At 39.2% G+C, this 20,076-nt stretch overlaps 1 protein-coding gene across 3 annotated transcripts in view; it reads right to left on the bottom strand.

Moving 5' to 3' along the window:
* Window positions 1–3,607: 3,607 nt before the first annotated feature.
* Window positions 3,608–20,076, bottom strand: part of igf2bp2a (insulin-like growth factor 2 mRNA binding protein 2a) — a 57,063-nt gene continuing 40,594 nt past the window's right edge. For all 3 annotated transcript variants that reach the window (XM_032530095.1, XM_032530096.1, XM_032530097.1), the window contains 12 exons: window positions 18,079–18,142; window positions 16,845–17,135; window positions 16,335–16,469; window positions 13,544–13,666; window positions 11,395–11,530; window positions 8,662–8,799; window positions 8,117–8,185; window positions 7,384–7,506; window positions 6,805–6,879; window positions 6,524–6,655; window positions 6,264–6,377; window positions 3,608–4,812 (listed from right to left, as the gene is read on the bottom strand). In XM_032530095.1, coding sequence (XP_032385986.1) covers window positions 4,714–4,812; window positions 6,264–6,377; window positions 6,524–6,655; window positions 6,805–6,879; window positions 7,384–7,506; window positions 8,117–8,185; window positions 8,662–8,799; window positions 11,395–11,530; window positions 13,544–13,666; window positions 16,335–16,469; window positions 16,845–17,135; window positions 18,079–18,142 — 1,499 coding nt within the window. In that variant the 3' untranslated portion in view covers window positions 3,608–4,713. The remainder of the gene's footprint in view (window positions 4,813–6,263; window positions 6,378–6,523; window positions 6,656–6,804; window positions 6,880–7,383; window positions 7,507–8,116; window positions 8,186–8,661; window positions 8,800–11,394; window positions 11,531–13,543; window positions 13,667–16,334; window positions 16,470–16,844; window positions 17,136–18,078; window positions 18,143–20,076) is intronic.

Raw genomic sequence — 20,076 nt, 5'->3', positions numbered from 1 at the left:
TAATTTAAAACGCTTTCTTCATGTGGGTTGAATGATGTTAAATGTTCCATCAGCTTTCTGTTTCTTCAAAGATGTAAACATGTAATGTACATTTGTGGTGTATCAGATCACAATCAATGTGAAACCTTTTTCATTTTATGTGGGGGGGAAAAAAAAAAGTTTTTTTTTTCTCCAAATATTCTTTATTGCTCAGATCCAGGTTGCTCAGCAATACAGTTCACTCACAGCTCAAAACAACAGCATGGCTGTTACCAGAAAGGCATGGATCCATGAGATGGATTAAAAATGGATCATATGTCTGTGCAGTGCACAATCACAATAAGTTTTAGATGTTTGGGACCTTTTTGCCCATGGGAAATGCAGGACTTGAGGGTTGTGACCTACTATGGAAACAAAAGGAATCTCCTAAATGGTGAAATGCAGTTAAGAAATGGATCCATGTAAAACCACTACTGAAAGTCTAGTGCAATATGAAGTGTACATACTGGATCTCTTACAACAGTTTCATGCAATGCTTTGTATTTTCCCATTTAACAACAAGACATGACAAAAACACTGCTGTGGTTCTGCATACATCCAACCAGACTTTAGTAAATCCTTCCTCAGCTAACCTATAATTTTTGGATGGTTTTAAATGCCCTATTTTTCAGTTCATTTGCAAAGGCAGACAGTTATTTTGCAATTCTGATTCCCAAATCTGTTCAATCTCTGAGCTAGGATATTTTTTTCAACCGTAATTTAACAGCTAGTATTATTTGTAGTGATCTAACAGGAATGAATATTAAAGCAAAGAATTGCAGCTACTGCTCCAAACTACATTATTAAATCAGTGTAAATGACAAGAACACCAGATCAACAGAAAAAAAGCCTAAACTATGCAACTAACATGTGATATGACTAGCAACACAGTACACCCTCAGTGATGTGTGTAATTGTGGTTTTCTGGTACTGAATATTAATGTCTAGCAACACCCCACAAAACCTAGAAACACCAATCCTTGGAAATAATTAAAAAAAGGTTACTATCATCTTGACAAGTTTCACCTCAGATTGCGGTCGGTTTACAGATGTCCCAACAACCAGGACGCTGTGCTGACAACACCACAGTGATACCGAACCAGCTGGAGGGAAACCTGCACTTACTGTGTAAAGAGCCAAACACACAAGAGAGACAGAGGTCTGAAGAGTCCTCTGCAATGTAAAAAAAGAGTGTCAACTTCAAAATTGCTCTAAAAAGCTACTCCTAACAGGTCAAACAAACCATGAGTGACAAACTACAACTTCCAGTGCTACCATGAAAAGCCATTTTTTTTCTCCACGACATGCTCCACGACAGACCACCACAGGAGTCACGCGCTGGAGTAGAAGCACCATACTGCATTTGTGTAAGTGGGTAAGGTCTGGGTATTTGAATCAGGTCTGGTGAGCTCTATCATTATCAGTATGAGGTACTATACCAGCTGTGGGGAGGCTTGCTGAAACAGCCTCAGGCATTGAGTGAGTTTGATAGACCTTTTATGTTATATTTGAATAATATATATATGTATATATCTATGTATACATATAGATATATAGATATATACCCTCAAAAAAATTAAAAATGAGCTCTCAACAGTTAAAAGAACTCCAAAGACAAACACTAACTTTCACTATATCATTCATTTATTTAATTCTTTTGCCCTACATTGGTTTTAGTAACTAAAGTCAGCCTTGGATTCTGAGAGGTAATTCTGAAATGTACAGCACAAAACAAAAACTCGGTAGATTGATGAGAAAACCATTTAGAGGTCCGTTTTGAGGGAAGCTGTGACGCTCTAAACTTCTCCCATAATCTCTCACAACGCAGGTGCAGACTGATAAGTGTTCTAGAGAGACAGAAAACAATGCATTTATGTGTGACTCTATTGTACATGTTTACAGATATACAGTTATCTTGTCGTACACAGTGACACTTCAACGACTAGAGTTGTACTACATTCTACACAGAAGACTAGGGTTTTTACACCATGTTCAAGAGTCCCGTCAGTGTATTTTTGCAGCTTTGTGTTTTCTTCAAATCAACCCCAGAGTATGCTGTTATCAAATAGAGCTGGTAAGATTGAATTGGGTTGTTAAAAAAAAAATCACACGTGAATAAACTTCATTGTTTTTTTAAAAGTCTAAAAAACCTGGAGGTACAGTTGGTTAGTTTCTGTTTCTATCAACTGATTTGTATCTTTTTTTCATTCTTTGATGGTGAAATCAGTACACAACATCCACATTCAGAACCACTTCTGGCAAGTATGTACCCCTTAGATCCTGCTCTTCATTCCTTTCTAGCCAAAATGTACTTGGAAATCCTTTTGACGTGTATCATTAAGAGGTTGTATGGCATCCAGGCAGACAGTCCAACAGAGTTGACTACAGTTTACAAAGTTTCACTAGTCGGCTGGACCTGAAGAGTTTAGAGATTACTATAGATTCTTTTTTTTTTCATTAAAAAAGAAAATTAAAAATGCTCAAAATGATCAGTTAACAAGGCATACAAAATGTGGAAAAGGGGAAATGAAAGATTGGACTGAGGTACCCTGAAGCCTGAGGTAGATCACAATACTGACATGCGCACTGTTCACATCCTGACCAAAGTTAACGCGGTGGTTCACTTTTACTGTTCTCCTAATTTTTCAGGTTTTTATTTATATTATTATTCATAGTCTAGTTTTCAAGAAAATAAACACTTCCCTTCAAAATAATATGGCAGTGTCCCACTGAGGAAAAAAAGAAAAGGACTTTGTTTTCTTTGAGTTTCTTATCAATAGCTCTCATCACAAAATAGGAAAAAAATAGATTTATAAATATTACTCTCTCTTTTTATATATATATATATACACACACACATGCGCACACGCACACGCACACAGAGGAAGCTGTGCGTATTGGCAATAACCTTGCGTCTGGAAGATGAAGCTGATGGTTGATGTCTGAAAGTTGACAAATAAGGCAACAAGCTCTCATGGTCTCCAAAGTAAAGCACAAAGGGACACCAGGACCTGCGTGTCCAGCACACCCACAGAGCATTCGGCCAGCATGCCAAAGTAAAAAGAATACAAATGAAAAGTTTAAAGAAAAGAGCGAGAGTGGCAATGAAATCTGTGCCTCTGGCCTGGCTTGCTTCTGGACACAGCAGGGGTGATAATTCTAAAAATCCTGCATATCGTACATTCACAGCTGTCATGCTGCTTTAGGAAGCTCCCTGACAAGAGAGGGTTAAAGCCAAACGCGGCTGCGGTCACGTTTGCAGTTGTGTGTGTACCACAGGTCATACAGTGCCTCCCCATAAACCCCCTCACCCAAACCACCCTCCACCCTCTAACCCTAAAACTTGTACTCACTGCCACTCCACACACCATGAGTCTGCACCCTCCCACCCCACCCTCCCCTAAACTCACATCCCCTTTCTGGGCCTTCAACTCAAATTTTTTCCTGGCCCTTGAGATGTCCTGATAAGGCCAAGCGTGTGGCGGTGCACATTCAAAATGACTGTTCACCTGTTAAAAAGCAAAGGTTCACCAATTTGTTTGCTCTGATCGCCAAGAATGTCTGTTGAGACATATACGTGTAGATTTTGTTTTATATCAGGACAAAAAGCACGGATGTAGTAGATATAGTCTACTGTACAGTATGGGAGAGTGATGCCACTTTACTGGTGTAACTTCCTCTGATGCATTTAATCTCTGTTGAGTGAAAGCGGCAGTCAGTTCAATGTTATCAAATGGGGGGAAAAAAGTCTTTCTTGACTAACAAATATTTTTATCCTATTTAAAAAAACACATGCCAGATGAGAGAAAGTGATGAGAAAGTGAAGCACAAATAAGCACAAAAAAAGAAGTGAAGCGTTAAATGAATGTTGAGAGACATTTCAAAGGGACGTTATCTTTTGCATTGGCACACACAGGCTTGTTACAAAGACTCAGAACCATTCACCATATTTACTTATAGGGGGTTTTCTTTTTGATTTCAGTGGCCTATAATGTGAACAAATAAGGGAAACTGCTTTTTGTGGCTGTTACAGCCCAATCAATCTCTGGAACAAGCAAACAATAAAAACTACCCCACACTGTAGCCTACTGTCATTTCAGTAGAAAAATAACAGTGCATACTCTCAGTGTGTATCTATATAATTTTCTACTCTGTGTTAATACTGCTAATGAAATTTAATCTTGCAATCTGAAAATCTTAAACTCTTGAGAGAGAAGGTGTCCATTGTCACTCACTCTCGTTTAACCCAAAATATCAATCACAATGCCTCGTTTACGCTTGTGTTAATACAGTTGCTTTATCAGTTTGTTAGGCCTATGTTAATCCAGCTAAAGAGATAACGTTATGCAGGGCAACATACTAATTCCTGTTTACCTTTTTAACTGTGAAGACAACAGTTCCCAAATTCTCTGACATTTCCACCTTTCTCATAGATTTTTTTTGGTCTTTTTTGTTATATTATATCAGTATGGTTTCTACCACTCTATCTGCTCTCACAGGGCTGGCAGTGCACACAATGCCCTCAGCCTTTGGCTCTCACTTGTTTCCCCCCTCGTGAAGTTCTTTGGTTTTGATCCCGGTGCTGCTGGTCTGCCCTGCATGTCCCCCTTGGCCTTGGCCTTTGTCTGGGTAGGTCTCTGTCCATTTGGGAGGGCTACATTCATTGGCTGGAGCCTGCTGGAGCCACCCTGCTGGTCACTTGGAGTAGTGCGGTGACACAGCGGCGCCCTGCTGGTGTTTCTGTTCCTGCTGTTTGACCTGCTGAATGATCTCCCGGATCTTCCTCTGTGCAGTCTGTGGTAGAGACATCACATGCAGGACGGGGTGTTAATTGATAAGTTACAATGTGTGCATATGAAAATAATGGACCAATGTAAAAGGAAGGACCAGCACAATGTTAAAAAATGTGAAAATAAATCCCATTAAAATCCTATTTTGTAAATCGATTTAGTTAAACCCTACATGTAAAATGTATCTAAAACAATATTGTAATAAAAGAAAATATTCAGAATCACCCTGGATGTCCAAAGGAATTCAAAATGCTAGTAAAACAGAACACCCTTTAAAGGAATTTCATAAAATATAGAACAAAAGAGTCAGAGTTAAAATATAAGAACTATAAAAACAAATTGACTACCGTAATGATGGTATGTAAAAAGGATTATTATAATAAATTACTAAAAAATAACATAGATAACCTTAAAGGAACATGGAATACAATAAATACCATTATTACAAAAGGACTTAAGAAATTTAACTATCTGGAAAACTTCAATAATAATGAGAAAATGTGGACAAATATGAATGCTGTGGTTGACATATTACTAATCTGGCCAAAGATATAAATTACACAGGGACAAATTACTCTGCGATGGACCACGCGAAAAATGACCCATGTTCATTGTTTTTGGGAACGGTAGAAGGCAGGGAAATTAAGAAAGAAATTGTAAATAAATGCAATAAGAAAACTTCTAAAGATTGTGATGACATCGATATGTCTCCAGTAAAAAAAGTAATAGACTGGATAGTTGACCCACTATCATACTTTTTATAATTTATCATATGAAACAGGGATATTTCCTGATAAGATGAAAGTAGCTAAAGTCATCCCATTGTATAAATCTGGGGATTTACATATTTTCAATAACTATAGACCAATATCTCCGCTTTCTCAATTCTCATAAATACTGGAAAAACTATTTTTCACAAGACTAGATAATTTAATTGACAGAAACAATTTACTAATGGACAGTCAGTATGGATTCAGATGCGGTAGGTCAACATCTATGGCAATTGAGTTAGTTGACAGATTATTAAATTGTATTGAAAATAAAAACTATGCAGTAGGGAAAAATTGGATAGTTATGGAATAAGAGGTGTGGCCTTTAGCTGGATAAAAGATTATATTGAGAACAGGAGTCAGTTTGTTCAAATGGGCAATCACCGGTCAGTGAGTCTTAGTATTTCCTTTGGTGTTCCACAGGGGTCAGTTTTAGGCCCAAAATTGTTTATGCTTTACTTAAATGACATTTTTGAATTATCAAATGTACTAAAATTTACAGTTTTTTGCAGATGACACAAATATTTTTGGTTGTGGGGATAACTTGCAGCAGAGACTGGATATGGTCTCTAATGAAATGAATAAATTAAAACTCTGGTTTGATTTAAATAAGTTATCTTTAAGCTTGGACAAAATTAAATTCAAGATGTTTGGAAATTAAACTATTAAACCTTGTTCTGCATACCTGGCTGGCAAAGAAATGCCCGGTGATTTTCACAAAGACCTCGTCGTTCTCGTCTGGAGTTTGGTCCCGCGGTACGATGACCTCAGCACTTGTAAGGTTCTGCAGCTCATTTACCTAGAAAACAGACTCTTGCCTTAAATTTAAACTCTAACGCCACTTCCAAGACATAACACTTTGATGAAACCAAGCAAACCAGGTGCTATGTGATGCTTATGTGCTGTTTTTTTCCATCCCAATAAATCAGTTAGGCATCCACTCACCGTCTTGCCGCCTTTACCGATAACCCTGCCAGCTGCAGTTGAGGGAACCTTGATGTGCGTCTCCAGTTTGACCTCTTCCTTTGCTGAGAAGAAGTTCTCCTCTTTCAGCTTTCCAAATATCCGACCTTGAGCCTAGGAATACAGAGGAGGGAATGAGACAAGGAGAGACTGGGGAAAATGGGGGACACACAGTGATTCACGGCTGTTTACTATAATATAGGACAAATTAAATAATAATTTTAAGTAACAATTTTATCCTCAAAAAATCTGTCTGTTTTTACCTTAAACTGGGCCTCTGGTGTTCCAGTAATGATAACCATCCTCTCAGTAACATCTGGGGTGTCAGCTGGGGCAATCTGACACACACACACACACACACACACACACACACACACACACACACACACACACACACACACACACACACACACACACAGAGATAAATAAGGACAATATGTGTCCAAAAGCTGGTCATCTTGCTCTGTGGTCATTCAATGTATGTGGCCACTGAATCATCTGAAAAATCTGAATACTACTAATAAATAGTTTAAGATTACGTTATGAGAATTCATTGACCAGCTGTCTCACCACTCCAGATGGGGCTTGAGGGGATTTCTGAAATGCTCAGCTCAATAGTCATCTCCTTGTTTTGACCATAATTAACTAACACCCTCAGCTGTGGTCCATGACATGCTGCTGACTCAAGCAGCACTGACTGTCAACTTGTTAACGTCACCTTAACGCTTACTGTGAAGCTTCGAAGAATGTGATGCACGTTGCTCAGAGACGGTTTGACCACCTCTTTCCTCTCCCCACTCTCCTATTTGAAGTCAATGCTCTATTCATGCCGACAGACCCACCTTGATGGAAGCTCCAGCAAAGTGGGCGAGTTGTTTGATGTGCTGGCCCTTCTTGCCGATCAGGGCCCCGACTGCCTGAGTTGGAATAAAGAGGTAGACAACCTCCTGTTCTGGAGCCTGTTGCTGAAAAAAGAGACAACAATATATTTTAAACATGGCATATTGACAACGATGACACCACATACATACATAAAAATTGAGCTCTCTTTTTGGGTTTTCTCTTTGGCTAAACATCCCGCTCAGGCTAAGTCTGAACGGAATATTTCCTATTAGGGCCGATAGTTGCCCTATGTTTTTGTTTTCCTCAGCATGGTAACACTCATGTACTCGAGGTTTATAGAGTCAATTCTTCATGAGCCACAGGACAACTCTGGGCAAAAAAGTCTCCTTCCAGAAATATTTGTGGTGTTCTGGTGACTGGGTAATGGTACACCGGAATGCCAGATCCACTGTTCAACATAGTGAAAGGTTGTCGTGGTCTCTTATTTATGTCTCCCTGTCCATTAGTCCTCTTTTTCTTTATACTGTGGCAGTCCCTCCCATGTATAGCATAAGACAGACAACTTAGAAAACGGCCACATCCTAAACTTGAGGTTTTTCCTAAGCTTCTTGTGTGGAAAAAAATATGCCATCAACTATTAAAATATTTTACTAGCTTAAACAATAAATTAGTGGTCAAGGTCTCCGATCACCAAGGCAACATTGACTGTAGTGCAGATTTCAGGGAACATACTGAGTGCTGGTGGGTGACGGCACTTGCTGGAGGAACCCCGTACAGGCCACTGAGATGTGAAGAGTGACTCTGAAAGTGAAGTGACAAGAAGACCGATCAGATGGCACACACACACACACACACACACACACACACACACTTACAGACTCATGCACATACTCAACTCAAACTCTTATTAGGAGGAATTTCAGGGCATAAACTCACAGTGAATCACACAAACTTTCTTGACTACTAAGCACGCAAACACATTCTCACACACTGTCTCACACCACTTTGGCTTGACCTCGTCAGGCAATGAGTGGAGACTTTGTTTTACAGACAAACTGACTCATCTCTGGAGAAGATGGGGGAATTCTGGCTTTTTAAAACTGTCTACAACATCATGAAGGAAGACCTGAGTCAACATTGTGTTGTTTTTTTGTTTTGTTTTTCAAAAAAAGTGCTTTAGTGGAAGGTTAAACCAACAGCGGTAAAGAAACATTTTTAGAATCTTTTTTCACCCCCTTTTACAACTGTTTAAATAGGTTAAAAAAGAGCGTACTCACTAAGAATGGGTTGTATCCTGCTGGTGCCGCAGGGGGCACTGCACCACATGGTCCAGCAGCAGGGGGCAGAACCGGCAGACCAGAGGAGAAGATTCCCAGAGCGTTAAGGTTCAAGCCTGGGATCAGGTTGGCCTGTTGCTGTGCCGAAGAAGACAAAGAGAAGAAATAAAAAAGGAGGACAATACATTAGGATTTAATTAAGGGTAATTATTTATGTGTTTTTAGACCAATTTTCACTGAAAAGCATGCTGATTTGCTGAGGAGCAAATCCGTTTAAACGGGTATCCAAGAGTTGTGTTTCCTGCGGCAAGAGGATGCTGACTTTACACAGAGGAACATCAGGATTTGGCTACAGTGAGATCAATGTGAGGCTGATTTGTTGACTTACAGTTTACAGTAAGAGAAAATCTTTCTACACACACACACAGCTTGGATAATCTACTCCTAATAAAAATCTGAAAGAAAATACAAATGAAAAATTACTGTAAGAAACGTTTTTGGATTAAAAATTGTTTTAAATAATTGTCATCGATTCAATCTAACTGAACTGTTGTTTTTGATGTTTTTTCTCTACATTACCTTTAAGATAAAAACGTTGAATTTGTACTGCAAAAGTTATGTTGTGCTGAGACAAGTAGACAGGAACAATCCTGATAATTGAATAATCTTTTAAGTCATTCATCAAGCAAAAATAGCAAACATTCTTTGATTCCAGTTTCTTACATATAAGCATTTGCTGCTTTTGTTTGTTTTCTGTTATACTAAATTAAATATTTTTGACATTTTCAATGTTGTTCGAACAAAACAATTAATTTGAAGATGTCAACTTGCACTGACTCATATTAAATTTAAAGGTGCCCTGCCACACAAAACTTTGTCTGCTTGCATTTTTTGAAATATGTTAGGTCCATATGTGTTTGTGGTATGTTGAGAATGTGAAAATGAACTGCTACCTCCTCTGTCAGCTCTAGCCACTGAAAAGAAATAAGCGGAGAAATCAGGCCAATTACAAAAGCTGGTTTGACGTCTTATTGCCTACTATTCATGAGCTCGCCCAGTTGCACTGGGTAAAAGATACTGATAGTCAGGCTCTCATTAGCTAGCTGTTAGCCAATCAGAATCAAGAAGCTTACCTCGTAGAATATTAATGAGAACTGGCACAAATCAAGCTGAGTTTTCTTGCAGGCTTTCTATACCACGCTAGAATGTCTTGAAACAAGGTAAGCAAGGCATTTTTCCACAATAACTGTTACAGAGTCCATGATAGAACTTCAGACAATACCACAAAGTAAGGAAATATGATTGGCAGGTCACCTTTAACCAACTGATTGAGAAAATATTCAGCAGATTAATTGATGATGAAAAAATAGGAAATAATAATAGTTAGTTGCTTGTTGTGTGAAATGTTCCTTTACTAATGCTAACTCCATTATTTAAACCCATCCATCATAATAGAAGTGTTACTTCTATTCATTTATTGCATTAATGTTCAGTGAAAACTGTAATTGTATTTTACGTAATTTCTTAACTGCATTTCTAATTTATTTATTTTCTAGTCCTTCCCTTTCTCTAAGTGGATTTGCTACTTGTCAGGCCACCATTGTGAATAAGAACCTGTTCTTAATGACTTGCCTGTAAAAATAAAAGGTGAAGAAAACAAACAAACATGTATCTCCAAATTTGGAAATTTTTAATATTTCAGAAAATAGGTGGAGAAAATTAAACCATTTAAAGACCAACAGGGCCATCTGAGAAATGCTAAAAACAAGTTGTCTGCTGTTGTCCTGGCATGACAAAAATGTTTCTCCCTAAAAGTCAAGTCAGCTGTTCTGTTTTCTGGCCCATGAAGTGACACATGGCCTCCTTTCGTTTTCTTCTTCCAAAAAAGCCTTGTGTAATATCCACAGAGTCACACTAGATGGCCCTCACCGCTTACTGTAGAGGCGACGCTCAGCTTGACAGGTGCCAGATCTGCTCTCACCAGCCAGTACACTTTAACCGCATGATACCGCGTAATACTTCTTGATGGCTTTTTCTTAGCCACTATCGGCAGCTCATGTGAAAGATAGGCTACTGGGATATTCATCTACGTAACTGCTGTTCATCATAAAGACCATCATCACAGTGAATATACTTTATCAGCATTCATCTCCGTATAATAAGGAGTGTGCAGCGTGTGGTATCATCGCTAACTCTCTTCCAATGAGGTTGACCTCTCTGGCTGGCTGCAGCACTGGTGATGTCATCGGGGCAATGTGAAAGAGGAGCTGGGTGAGAGAGCGGCCTATGGATATGGATGCTGGGAAACGGAGTGTGTTACAGCAGGAACACAGACACACACACAGCGGGGAAGTGACTGTGAGTCAGAGGAGCGTGGAACAGGCACACACACACACACACACACACACACACACAGACACACACACACACATACGCAGACATGCGTAAACACTCACTGATGAGCTATTCAGTGATTGTTTACTGTTATCCATTTACCAAGCAGACACAAACCGGGTAATACTAATGCTGGTGGTAACATTTACTGAAAGGGGAGGTGATATCACCCCGCTGTATATCATCCCTCCCTCTCCGTTGTTCACCTGTCAGTATTTGTGAGTCAACCTGAGATCTCTCTCTCTCACACACACACACACACACACACACACACACACACACACACACACATTGAACAATCAAGAGGCCTGCAGATGGTAACTTTTAAGCTTGGCTTACGTTTATAGCAGCAATGTCATTCTCGTAGGCTTCCCTCAATTTCTTCATGATCTCCACCTCGGCTTTACAACACGCCTCCAAGCTGCCCTTCACAGTGATGGTCCTCTCAGGGTTGTAAATGGTTAAGTCTTGTAACCTGCAAGGGAGTTATACACGCACACACATAAATAAGTATGTGCAGGTTGTGCAACCAAAAATGGAGAGAACAGAAACACTCACTTTCTGCTCACTATTTTATTATAAGGTGGACATGACTAAGCTGATTATAATTGCATTTCCTGTTTATCTAACTTAAAGGAACACACCGACTTATTGGGACTTTAACTTATTCACCGTATCACCCAGAGTTAGACAAGTCAATAAATAACCTTCTCATCTCCGTGCGTGCTTTAAATATGTCTGATGCCCAGAGCATTAGCTTAGCTTAGCGAAGATCCTGCAGGTAGTTGGTTACAACTAGCTACTGCTCCCAATAAGTGACAAAATAAGGCCAACATGTTGCTAATTACATGTTGTAATTTGTATAGTCAAACGGAGATGAGAAGGGTATGTATCAAGGTGATCTAACGTCCCAATAAGTCAACGTGTTCCTTTAAGTGTTGTTGAAGGATGAGTCATCACCATCAAAAACTGAAATTGCAATTTCTTGCTCTGCTAACAACCAATTTAGTGCTGCATTTTCATAAAGTTAGAGGACACAGAAGAAAACACAGATTAAAAAAAGGAATGATATAAACTGAAGCAACAGAGGCTGAGATAGTGTAAGTTAGTGTGGGATGAGCTCCAAAAACACTGGTTCCTACCATAGACTGTATATTAAAGGTCTATGGTTCCTACACATCCCATAATGCAACTCAATAATATTTCAATATGCATCATTTATACCACATTGTCTTCAGAGCATTCAGAAATTTTGAGCATTTCAAGTCGTAATTAACTTGGATGTTGACGTGAGCACAATTCACAGGTTGAAAATTTGTAATGACGGTCCTCCGATATGAAATGATCGCAGCACAGGATCCTTCCTGCCTGGGTAACACCTAAATCTTTTGAACTCTATGCCCCTAGTTTGCAATGCAGACTTGTAGTCTCCTGTCCCAAAGTAAACCTGAAGACATCCTCAGGGTTGTTTTCTTTTCAAACTCGACAAAGCTCCTCCTGCGACACAAAATATAATACAACTCACTCACAACTCTTTGTCCATCTCAAGGTCAGGATGTGAACATATCAGCAGAATGAAACATGTGTATATAGACAAAATGGATCTATCCTTGCTTATTGATGAGAGGAAAAAACTGTTGTGCAGAAGCATTAGTGTTAAACACTGCAGAAAGATATTTAGCCTAATCTCGTAATTTTGTGCAAAACCAGCTCAATCAGTGTTAAATTAAACCACAGTTAAGAAAAAGTTGGAGTGAAAAACTCCTTTGCCTTAAAAGTTGTCTCACATTTTTGCAAAACACTGACATAACCATCAATTTTGAATGTACCGTTTTCCTCCTTTTAAAAGGACCCTTTTCTTCTCTCTTTGTGTCTCTCCTCATCTCTGTCTCTTTCTCAAGGCTTATTACGTCCTCAGAGCTCACAGAGACAGAGCAATTCATTAGCCCTAAATGAACCAACGTTGGCGAGCATGCCCCGCTAAATGGGGTGTAATCACCGCCTCTTTAATATTATGTTCTGGAGTGAAGATGCTGTAAGCAACGCGTCACATTTGTTCTCTAACAACTCAGTTAAGTGAAACTGCATGATGAGAGGCCAAACTATTAATAAATAAATAAAATGAATGAGCACAGCTGTAGAAAGGTGTAGCGCCTGTTATTTGTGCTTTGGTTAATATATATATATATAATACAATATATATATATATATATAATATACATATATATATATATATATAATATATATATATATATATATATATATATAAAATCAAAATTGCTGCTGTTCCACAATGCCACAAGCACTCACATCAGTGTGTGTGTGTGTGTGTGTGTGTGCGTGTGTGTGTGTGTGTGTGTGTGTGTGTGTGTGGTGTGTGGTGTGTGTGTGTGTGTGTGTGTTCTTGAAAATGCTAGTATGACCAGTAGCATCTCTGCAAAGCGCCCTGGGTGTGTGTGAAAGAGGAAGGCGGAGAGAAGCGACTTACGAGGAGATGGTAATCTTGGTCCCTGTCTCCTCCTCAATCTTCTTCAGGTTGCGGCCCTCCTTCCCAATCAGCCGGCCTACAAGGCTGTTGTGGGCGAGGATCTTCAGAGGGATGTCCTCTGTCCTACACACACAAACACACACACACACTCAGGTTAAGGAAGATATTAGAAGATAAGCTCCGCTGAGTGTCACTGATGTGGTGTGAGGAATGTCATGGTGTGATGGCGATGAACAGAAAAGTTGACAGCTGCCCAGCTGGTGTAAGCACTTGGCACAAAGTTAAGACATGAGCCTTTTATTTAGTGAGGTGTGTGCAATGGTGGCTTTTACTGATTTTCACAGAAAAATACCCAGATTTTTAAAAGAAAGAAGATCAGTTTAAAATAACTGATAAATTGCTAAATACTCATAATTTCCAGGATATTTCCTGGAAAAAAAGTGTCATTTAGCAGTAATTACTGTATATATTATATAGTGACAGTGTTTAATTGTCTTCCAATTCATTGATTATAATTAAAAGCTACACTAGCATCACCTCTTTTAGAACTTGTTGTTGTTGCTTGTCAAATTCAAAATTAAGGACATGCAATGTCAATCAAAGGTTTGGCCCTAAATCAAATTTTGTGTCTTGTTTATTAGGTGTATCTTTATTGTCACAGTTGAAAACTGGTTTTCTTCCTCTTGCTATTAAGGTTGGGAGATTTAAAATTATCAAGGAGCAAAACAGGTTGTTTAAGCTGCGTAATTTAGGTGAAGTGGAAAGTGAGTTTTATTTTCTTTTGTGGCGTACAAATTATGATGACTATTTCACTAATATTTGTTCTGATTTCTCCACTATTAAATAATTATTTTTTTATTTTTTCAGTAATATATGACTTGTTTTGTAGAGAATGAAGGCCTGATGATTTAACTGTGAAATGATAATGACAAATTAATATTTCATTGGGATAAATGGAGCCCTTTTTCAAATCAATTTTTCTGGAATGTATGTATGTAGGTTTGTATGTAGGTATGTACTGTATGTGCTGTAGGTATGTCTATAGGTATGTGTGGATTGAGATGGTAATAAGATATTGGGACAAGGGAAGCATGATTTCTGTATGATCTATAATTCGGTTCAGTGCGACATTTGTGAGGTCAAAGTGTGAATTAAGTTTGTGGAGAGGTGTGGTTGAGGTTAGGTTTCTTTTGGGCTGGGTCACAGACTAGGTGGTGTGTGTGTGTGTGTGTGTGTGTGTGGGGTGTGTGTGTGTGTGTGTGTGTGTGTGTGTGTGTGTGTGTGTGGGTCTGTAAAAGTTGATATTTGCTGTAAGGTTGAATTAGTTTGGGGTGAGCTGTGGGGCAAGTAAGTGGAGATGATGTGCGTTAAGATGCCAAGTTTAGTGGTTCAGGTTTCACTGGGTGAAATTACAGGGTGTGGGGTGGCCGAGGTGACACGTTAATTTCTGCAGGTGTGGCACCCAGGCAAGGAAGGGTGGAGGTGATTGTGACTTTGAGAAGAGGTTAACTGAACTGACAGAGGGATGGGCGGATCAACCAAGCAGACTTATTTGATGTTGTCACATTCATTTGGAAAAATGCTTTTGAATAAAGCGACAAGAGCAAGGAACAAAAGCTCGATGACATCAAAATGGAGTTGCATCCTTCTTTTTTGAGCTGTGTCTAGTGGTTTGTTGCTGCAATTGTTTTTTTTAAATTATAAGGAAAATATTGGTGGCATTAAGGCTACGACCCACTAACTAATGCATGCAGGTGTAATTTTTTTTTTTAATTTTCACCCATTTTCTTCATATACAAATGTTAATAAATAGTTAAACATTTTGAGAAATATGCTCATTCTCTTTCTTCTCGAGAGAAGATAAGTAAGAGATAATAAGATAAGTACAGTGACTATGAGGCTACAGCTAGCAGCTGATTAGCTTAGCGTAGCATAAAGACTAGAAACAGGCAGAAACGGTTAGTCTGGCTCTCCAAAGGTAAAAAAATCCACCTAACACATGTAAAGCTCACCAATTAAAGCATAAACCAATGAATTACACTTAGTTTTTGTACAGATTAAACCAATGAGATATAAGTACACACTTACCCTCTTTATCAAGTTATTTTTCCAAAAATGTCAAACTGTTTCTATAATGGTGTGACACCTGGGTATGATGTGATTAACACAAAGATTTAAGACCTAACTTCTGGATGTCAGGAGATTGGCAGCAAAGTGTGATGTTATCACAGAAAGCGTGATGTTTTCTTGGATATATGCTGCAAGTCTGTGGAAATATGTTCAAATGGTTTTTTTTCTGAATCTAGGCACGTAGGATCTATCCCTTATATTTCCAACAACACACAACACTGACTGTGTGCACACATCCCCGGGAGAAATGTCAAGGTGTGTGCGGCCCCCATGACAAACAACACAATTAAAAAACTAATAAAGACAAACACAAGCTGGGTGTCAATGCTCAGATCCAGCAGAAGCTCAAAGAGTTTAAAAGGCGCAGTGTCTTGTTAGAAGTGTCAAACCCAATTAGACAAGGTGGCCTCGTTTCTTAAATGCTAAGCTGTGATCACATGTTAGCCTATGTGAGTGTGTTGTGTGCACTGTGTTTACTGTGTTAGTGGTCCAAGCGAGAGAATGCACAGTGAGATTAAAAGGTGTGCAGGCAGGTTAAAGGATAAGATTACAGCCCTGCAGACATTATGGCTAATCTTCCTGTGGGAGTGTATGCATGCCCCGAATAAGCAACATCTGAGTGTGTTTATACATGTTTGTGTATGTCCAAGGGCAGACTCACGTCTTGGTCTCGTTGGCCTCCTTCTGCATGATGTCCAGGATCATACGACAGGCAGAGGAGCAGCCGTCAGGAGTTGAGTGGATGGTGATGGGCTTTTCTGCTGCACCGGCATTTTCCTTACGATGAATGTCCACCCTGAAAGAGGGAGATTCAGAAAGACAGAGAGATGAACACAACGTAAAGAAGGACAGAATCAGAGGCGAGAGAACAAAGTAATAATACATCTGTCCTAATTGTGCATTTCAGATCAAAATCATGCAGGGGGAAAATGAAGTTTCTAAAAAGATAAACACAAAGATAACAATTTATTGAAAAGCGGAGAAACTATTTCAGAGTAGTATTGTGTTTTGTGCTATCTTGCATCATATTTCAGACAACTGGTCTTCCAAGCCTGGAAACTTAATTAATTCAAGCTTCAACAAAATAGAGCAGGGCTGGCTGAGAAGTTTATAAAACAGGAAAGTGAAGAAAAACAGCAGGAACCAGGCAAGATCATCAGAGTAAGCTTACTTGGACTGTGTCTGTTTAGTGACATTCTTGATGGTGAGGCCCTCCTTGCCAATAATGGCTCCCACAAATTGAGTAGGCACGAGCATACGCAGGGGGAAGTCGTGTTGTCTAGTGCGTAGAGTGCCGAAGTCTCCTGAGGGCCCGGGCTGGGACGCGCCCTGGTCCCGGGACGACCGACCCCCGCGCCGCGTGCGAGGAGCCTGGTCGGGTGGAGCAGCATCCATATCCACAATATATGACACCTTTAAAGAATAGTCCTCGAACTGGTGTCCTGTTAACTTCTCAATGGCTCTGGAAGTGGGTGGAACAGGAGGTGTGAGCCAATTACAATGACAGTATACGTCTAATTATCAATAAAATCAATTGTAATTGTCAATACAAGGAATTAATAATATCTCAGTATAGAGGTTATGTGGTATTTCTTGAGTGAGAGTTTGCCAAAGTTATTTACTAAGATTTAAACGCTAAAAAAAACTGATTGGCTAACGTCTTAAGATATACTAATCCCTTTAAAACTATGTTTGTACATGATGCTACCTCCTTCCAAGCATTGGTTGTCTATGTAATAAATTAACGCATCTGTACATGCACATGAACAATCAGGACAGTACATCATTACAAAGGTAAGGGAAGTAACATCAGCAGCACACTGAACAAATGACAACAACAATGGTGGAAAGTTTTTGAAATATTTCCATCCACACTGAACGTCTTCACAATAGGAAAAAAGCTTTATCTCTTCATCTTCGCTCTCTGTACGATACTGTGTTTTAATAAAGCCATACTCACAATTTAGTTGTTCTAACCCTTTTTAAGATTAATCCATATTTGGCAACATTTTCAAAAAGCTCAGTTTATTATTTAAGTGTGGACAGAGGGCTGCCATGAAGAGGATAAAGTACATAATGTGTTTTTGCTGCTGCTTCTTTTTTCTGCGTCATCTTAACATTAACTATGTGTCAACTTTCTTGGGTGTCACCGTGTTCATTTAAAGACGTGTAAAATCTGAAGTTCACAAAGAGGATATTCCAGTTTGAGTATTGATTTAGCCCTGCTCTGACCCTTTGTGGATGTACATTTTAATCCTCAAGGTACACACATAGTCCACAGACAAGTAGGTGGACAATGTTACTCGTGTTGCTGCTGCATGTCTGTGCATACAAAAAAAAACAATATATCACAAGCCTTACTCTTAGTACACGGCTGAATCAGAGTCATTATTTGTGCTGCTTACTCTTTAGCTTCCTCCTTGGTTGCGTACGTAACATTCACCACTGCTGTTTCTGTATCAGTGTTCACTATGAAACGAGACAGAGAGAGAAAAAAAGCAAAAAATATAAGATAGGTTCGGGCCACATTTACACATGCGCATGCAACATGTCTTTGCTGTTGCTGTAGGAGAGTCAGACACGCGTCCAGGTTCCCGTGGTGACCCAAAGAGCCACTTGTCTGTGTGAATCCATTACAGCCATCACCACACTGGCTTCCCTCCAGAACCCGCTGCTGCCTCCACAGACAGAAGCTGCTAAACACAATAGCCTCTCTGCCACTTGCACAATAACGGATTAAAGTTTGACATGACAGCCTAAACAAAGCAAGAAATCTGTGATAAAGCAAACAACAGGGACACACCTTGGGAAGATTTGTGGTCTTGCCATGCTTCTCAGAGCAGAGCTAACCGTGCCACAGTGAAGCGGTTTGATTCCTGCTGGGACTAGGGGTGCAACGGATCAAAAAACTCACAGTTCAGATCAGATCGAGTCAGACTGGATCAATTTTCAGATCAGCACAAAAAAGGAGAGAAACGGAAATAATTTATTAAAAATGTAATAACAATAACTTAAAACAATAATAACTTTTTTTCACCAGTAAATTGCTGTCAAACAACAAAAACAGATGAGGAAAAGGTATGTTACAATAACTTTGACTGCACCACGAGGTTTACCACCTTCAAATAAATGCACCATTTAGTCCCGTCTGTTTTGTTTTTCCGACAACAGCAGTGACTAAGTGATAGTTTGTATCATCCATTAGCACCGGACTTTAACAACGTGTTCCCTGTATCTTTTCACAGCAACCCTCCATAGACATTTATCAGCCTACTTTAAGTAACAGGGACAGTAAAATGTATTTCACACTATTCTTATGGTTAAACTTTGCAATTAATCCGAGGTTCACAAGCATTCCGAACCGTGAGTGTTGATCCGTCCGTTACACCACTATAGCTGGGACCACACCATTGTGCAGCAATGAACAAACAAGCTCAAAATGAGCCCATTTTTTATTGATTGCTGACAAGTTAATTTGCAATTATTTTGATAATCACTTAATGATTTTAATTATTTTTCAAGCAAAAATGACTATTTAGTTTAGTTTAAGTTTAGGTTTACCTTTAGGTTTTAGACTTTTCCTACAAAATGAGCAACGGAATTACATTATAGACCAAACAATAACAATAATTGGAGAAAATAATCGCCAGATTAATTGGTAATGACTAATTGTTAGTTGCCACCCTAAAGTAAAGGACATAACAAAAACACGCCTTCTTATAACAATGCACAACTTTAACCGACGCACACACAGAGAGGATTAATCTCTACATTCAAAATCCAGAAATGCAGCACCTTCCTGCAGAGATGTGGGTGTGTTTATTTGTGCTTTAGAGCGTAACTGCCATGAAACAATCAGAAAATAGTGCTTAATTCCCCTGTTTCACTGCTTTGTTCTGCACTCCCTTTCTTCATTCACTCTCTTGCACGCTTGATCACCGCTGCTCTCTCACACGGTCTTGTTGAGCCGGGGACAAGGGGGCACATTTGAAGTCTATGTGTTCACAAACACTAAATGATACTTACTAGATAGATGTGTCTTGTTAATGGACCTCTGTCAAAAGAGACCATTTCTTCAATTTGTCAATAAAGTATCTGTTTGTGTAACCGCACAATTTTCAAAATGATGAGTCAACAAAGAAGCCACTTGCTCTTTGATTATGAGAACTGATGCCAAAGCCTGCTGACAAAACATCCACCGCAGATTTTTTTTTTATATCGTAGAAAATAGGCATGTGAGTGTGCCAGTACCATAGGAATAGTAAAACAAGTGTTTATGAAAAAATAAAAACAGGCATCAGATAAAGTCTCTCTGTAAGTAAAAACTACAACTTTCAAACCTGTGAGTGCGCTGCGGACAGCATGTTTGGAAGGGTTAAAAAACAGTGAGAGTGCCCAGATGG

This window comes from Etheostoma spectabile, chromosome 11 (genome assembly GCF_008692095.1).
Source record: "Etheostoma spectabile isolate EspeVRDwgs_2016 chromosome 11, UIUC_Espe_1.0, whole genome shotgun sequence".
Classification (NCBI taxonomy): Eukaryota; Metazoa; Chordata; class Actinopteri; order Perciformes; family Percidae; genus Etheostoma; species Etheostoma spectabile.
This window is presented reverse-complemented; position numbering and strand designations above follow the sequence as displayed.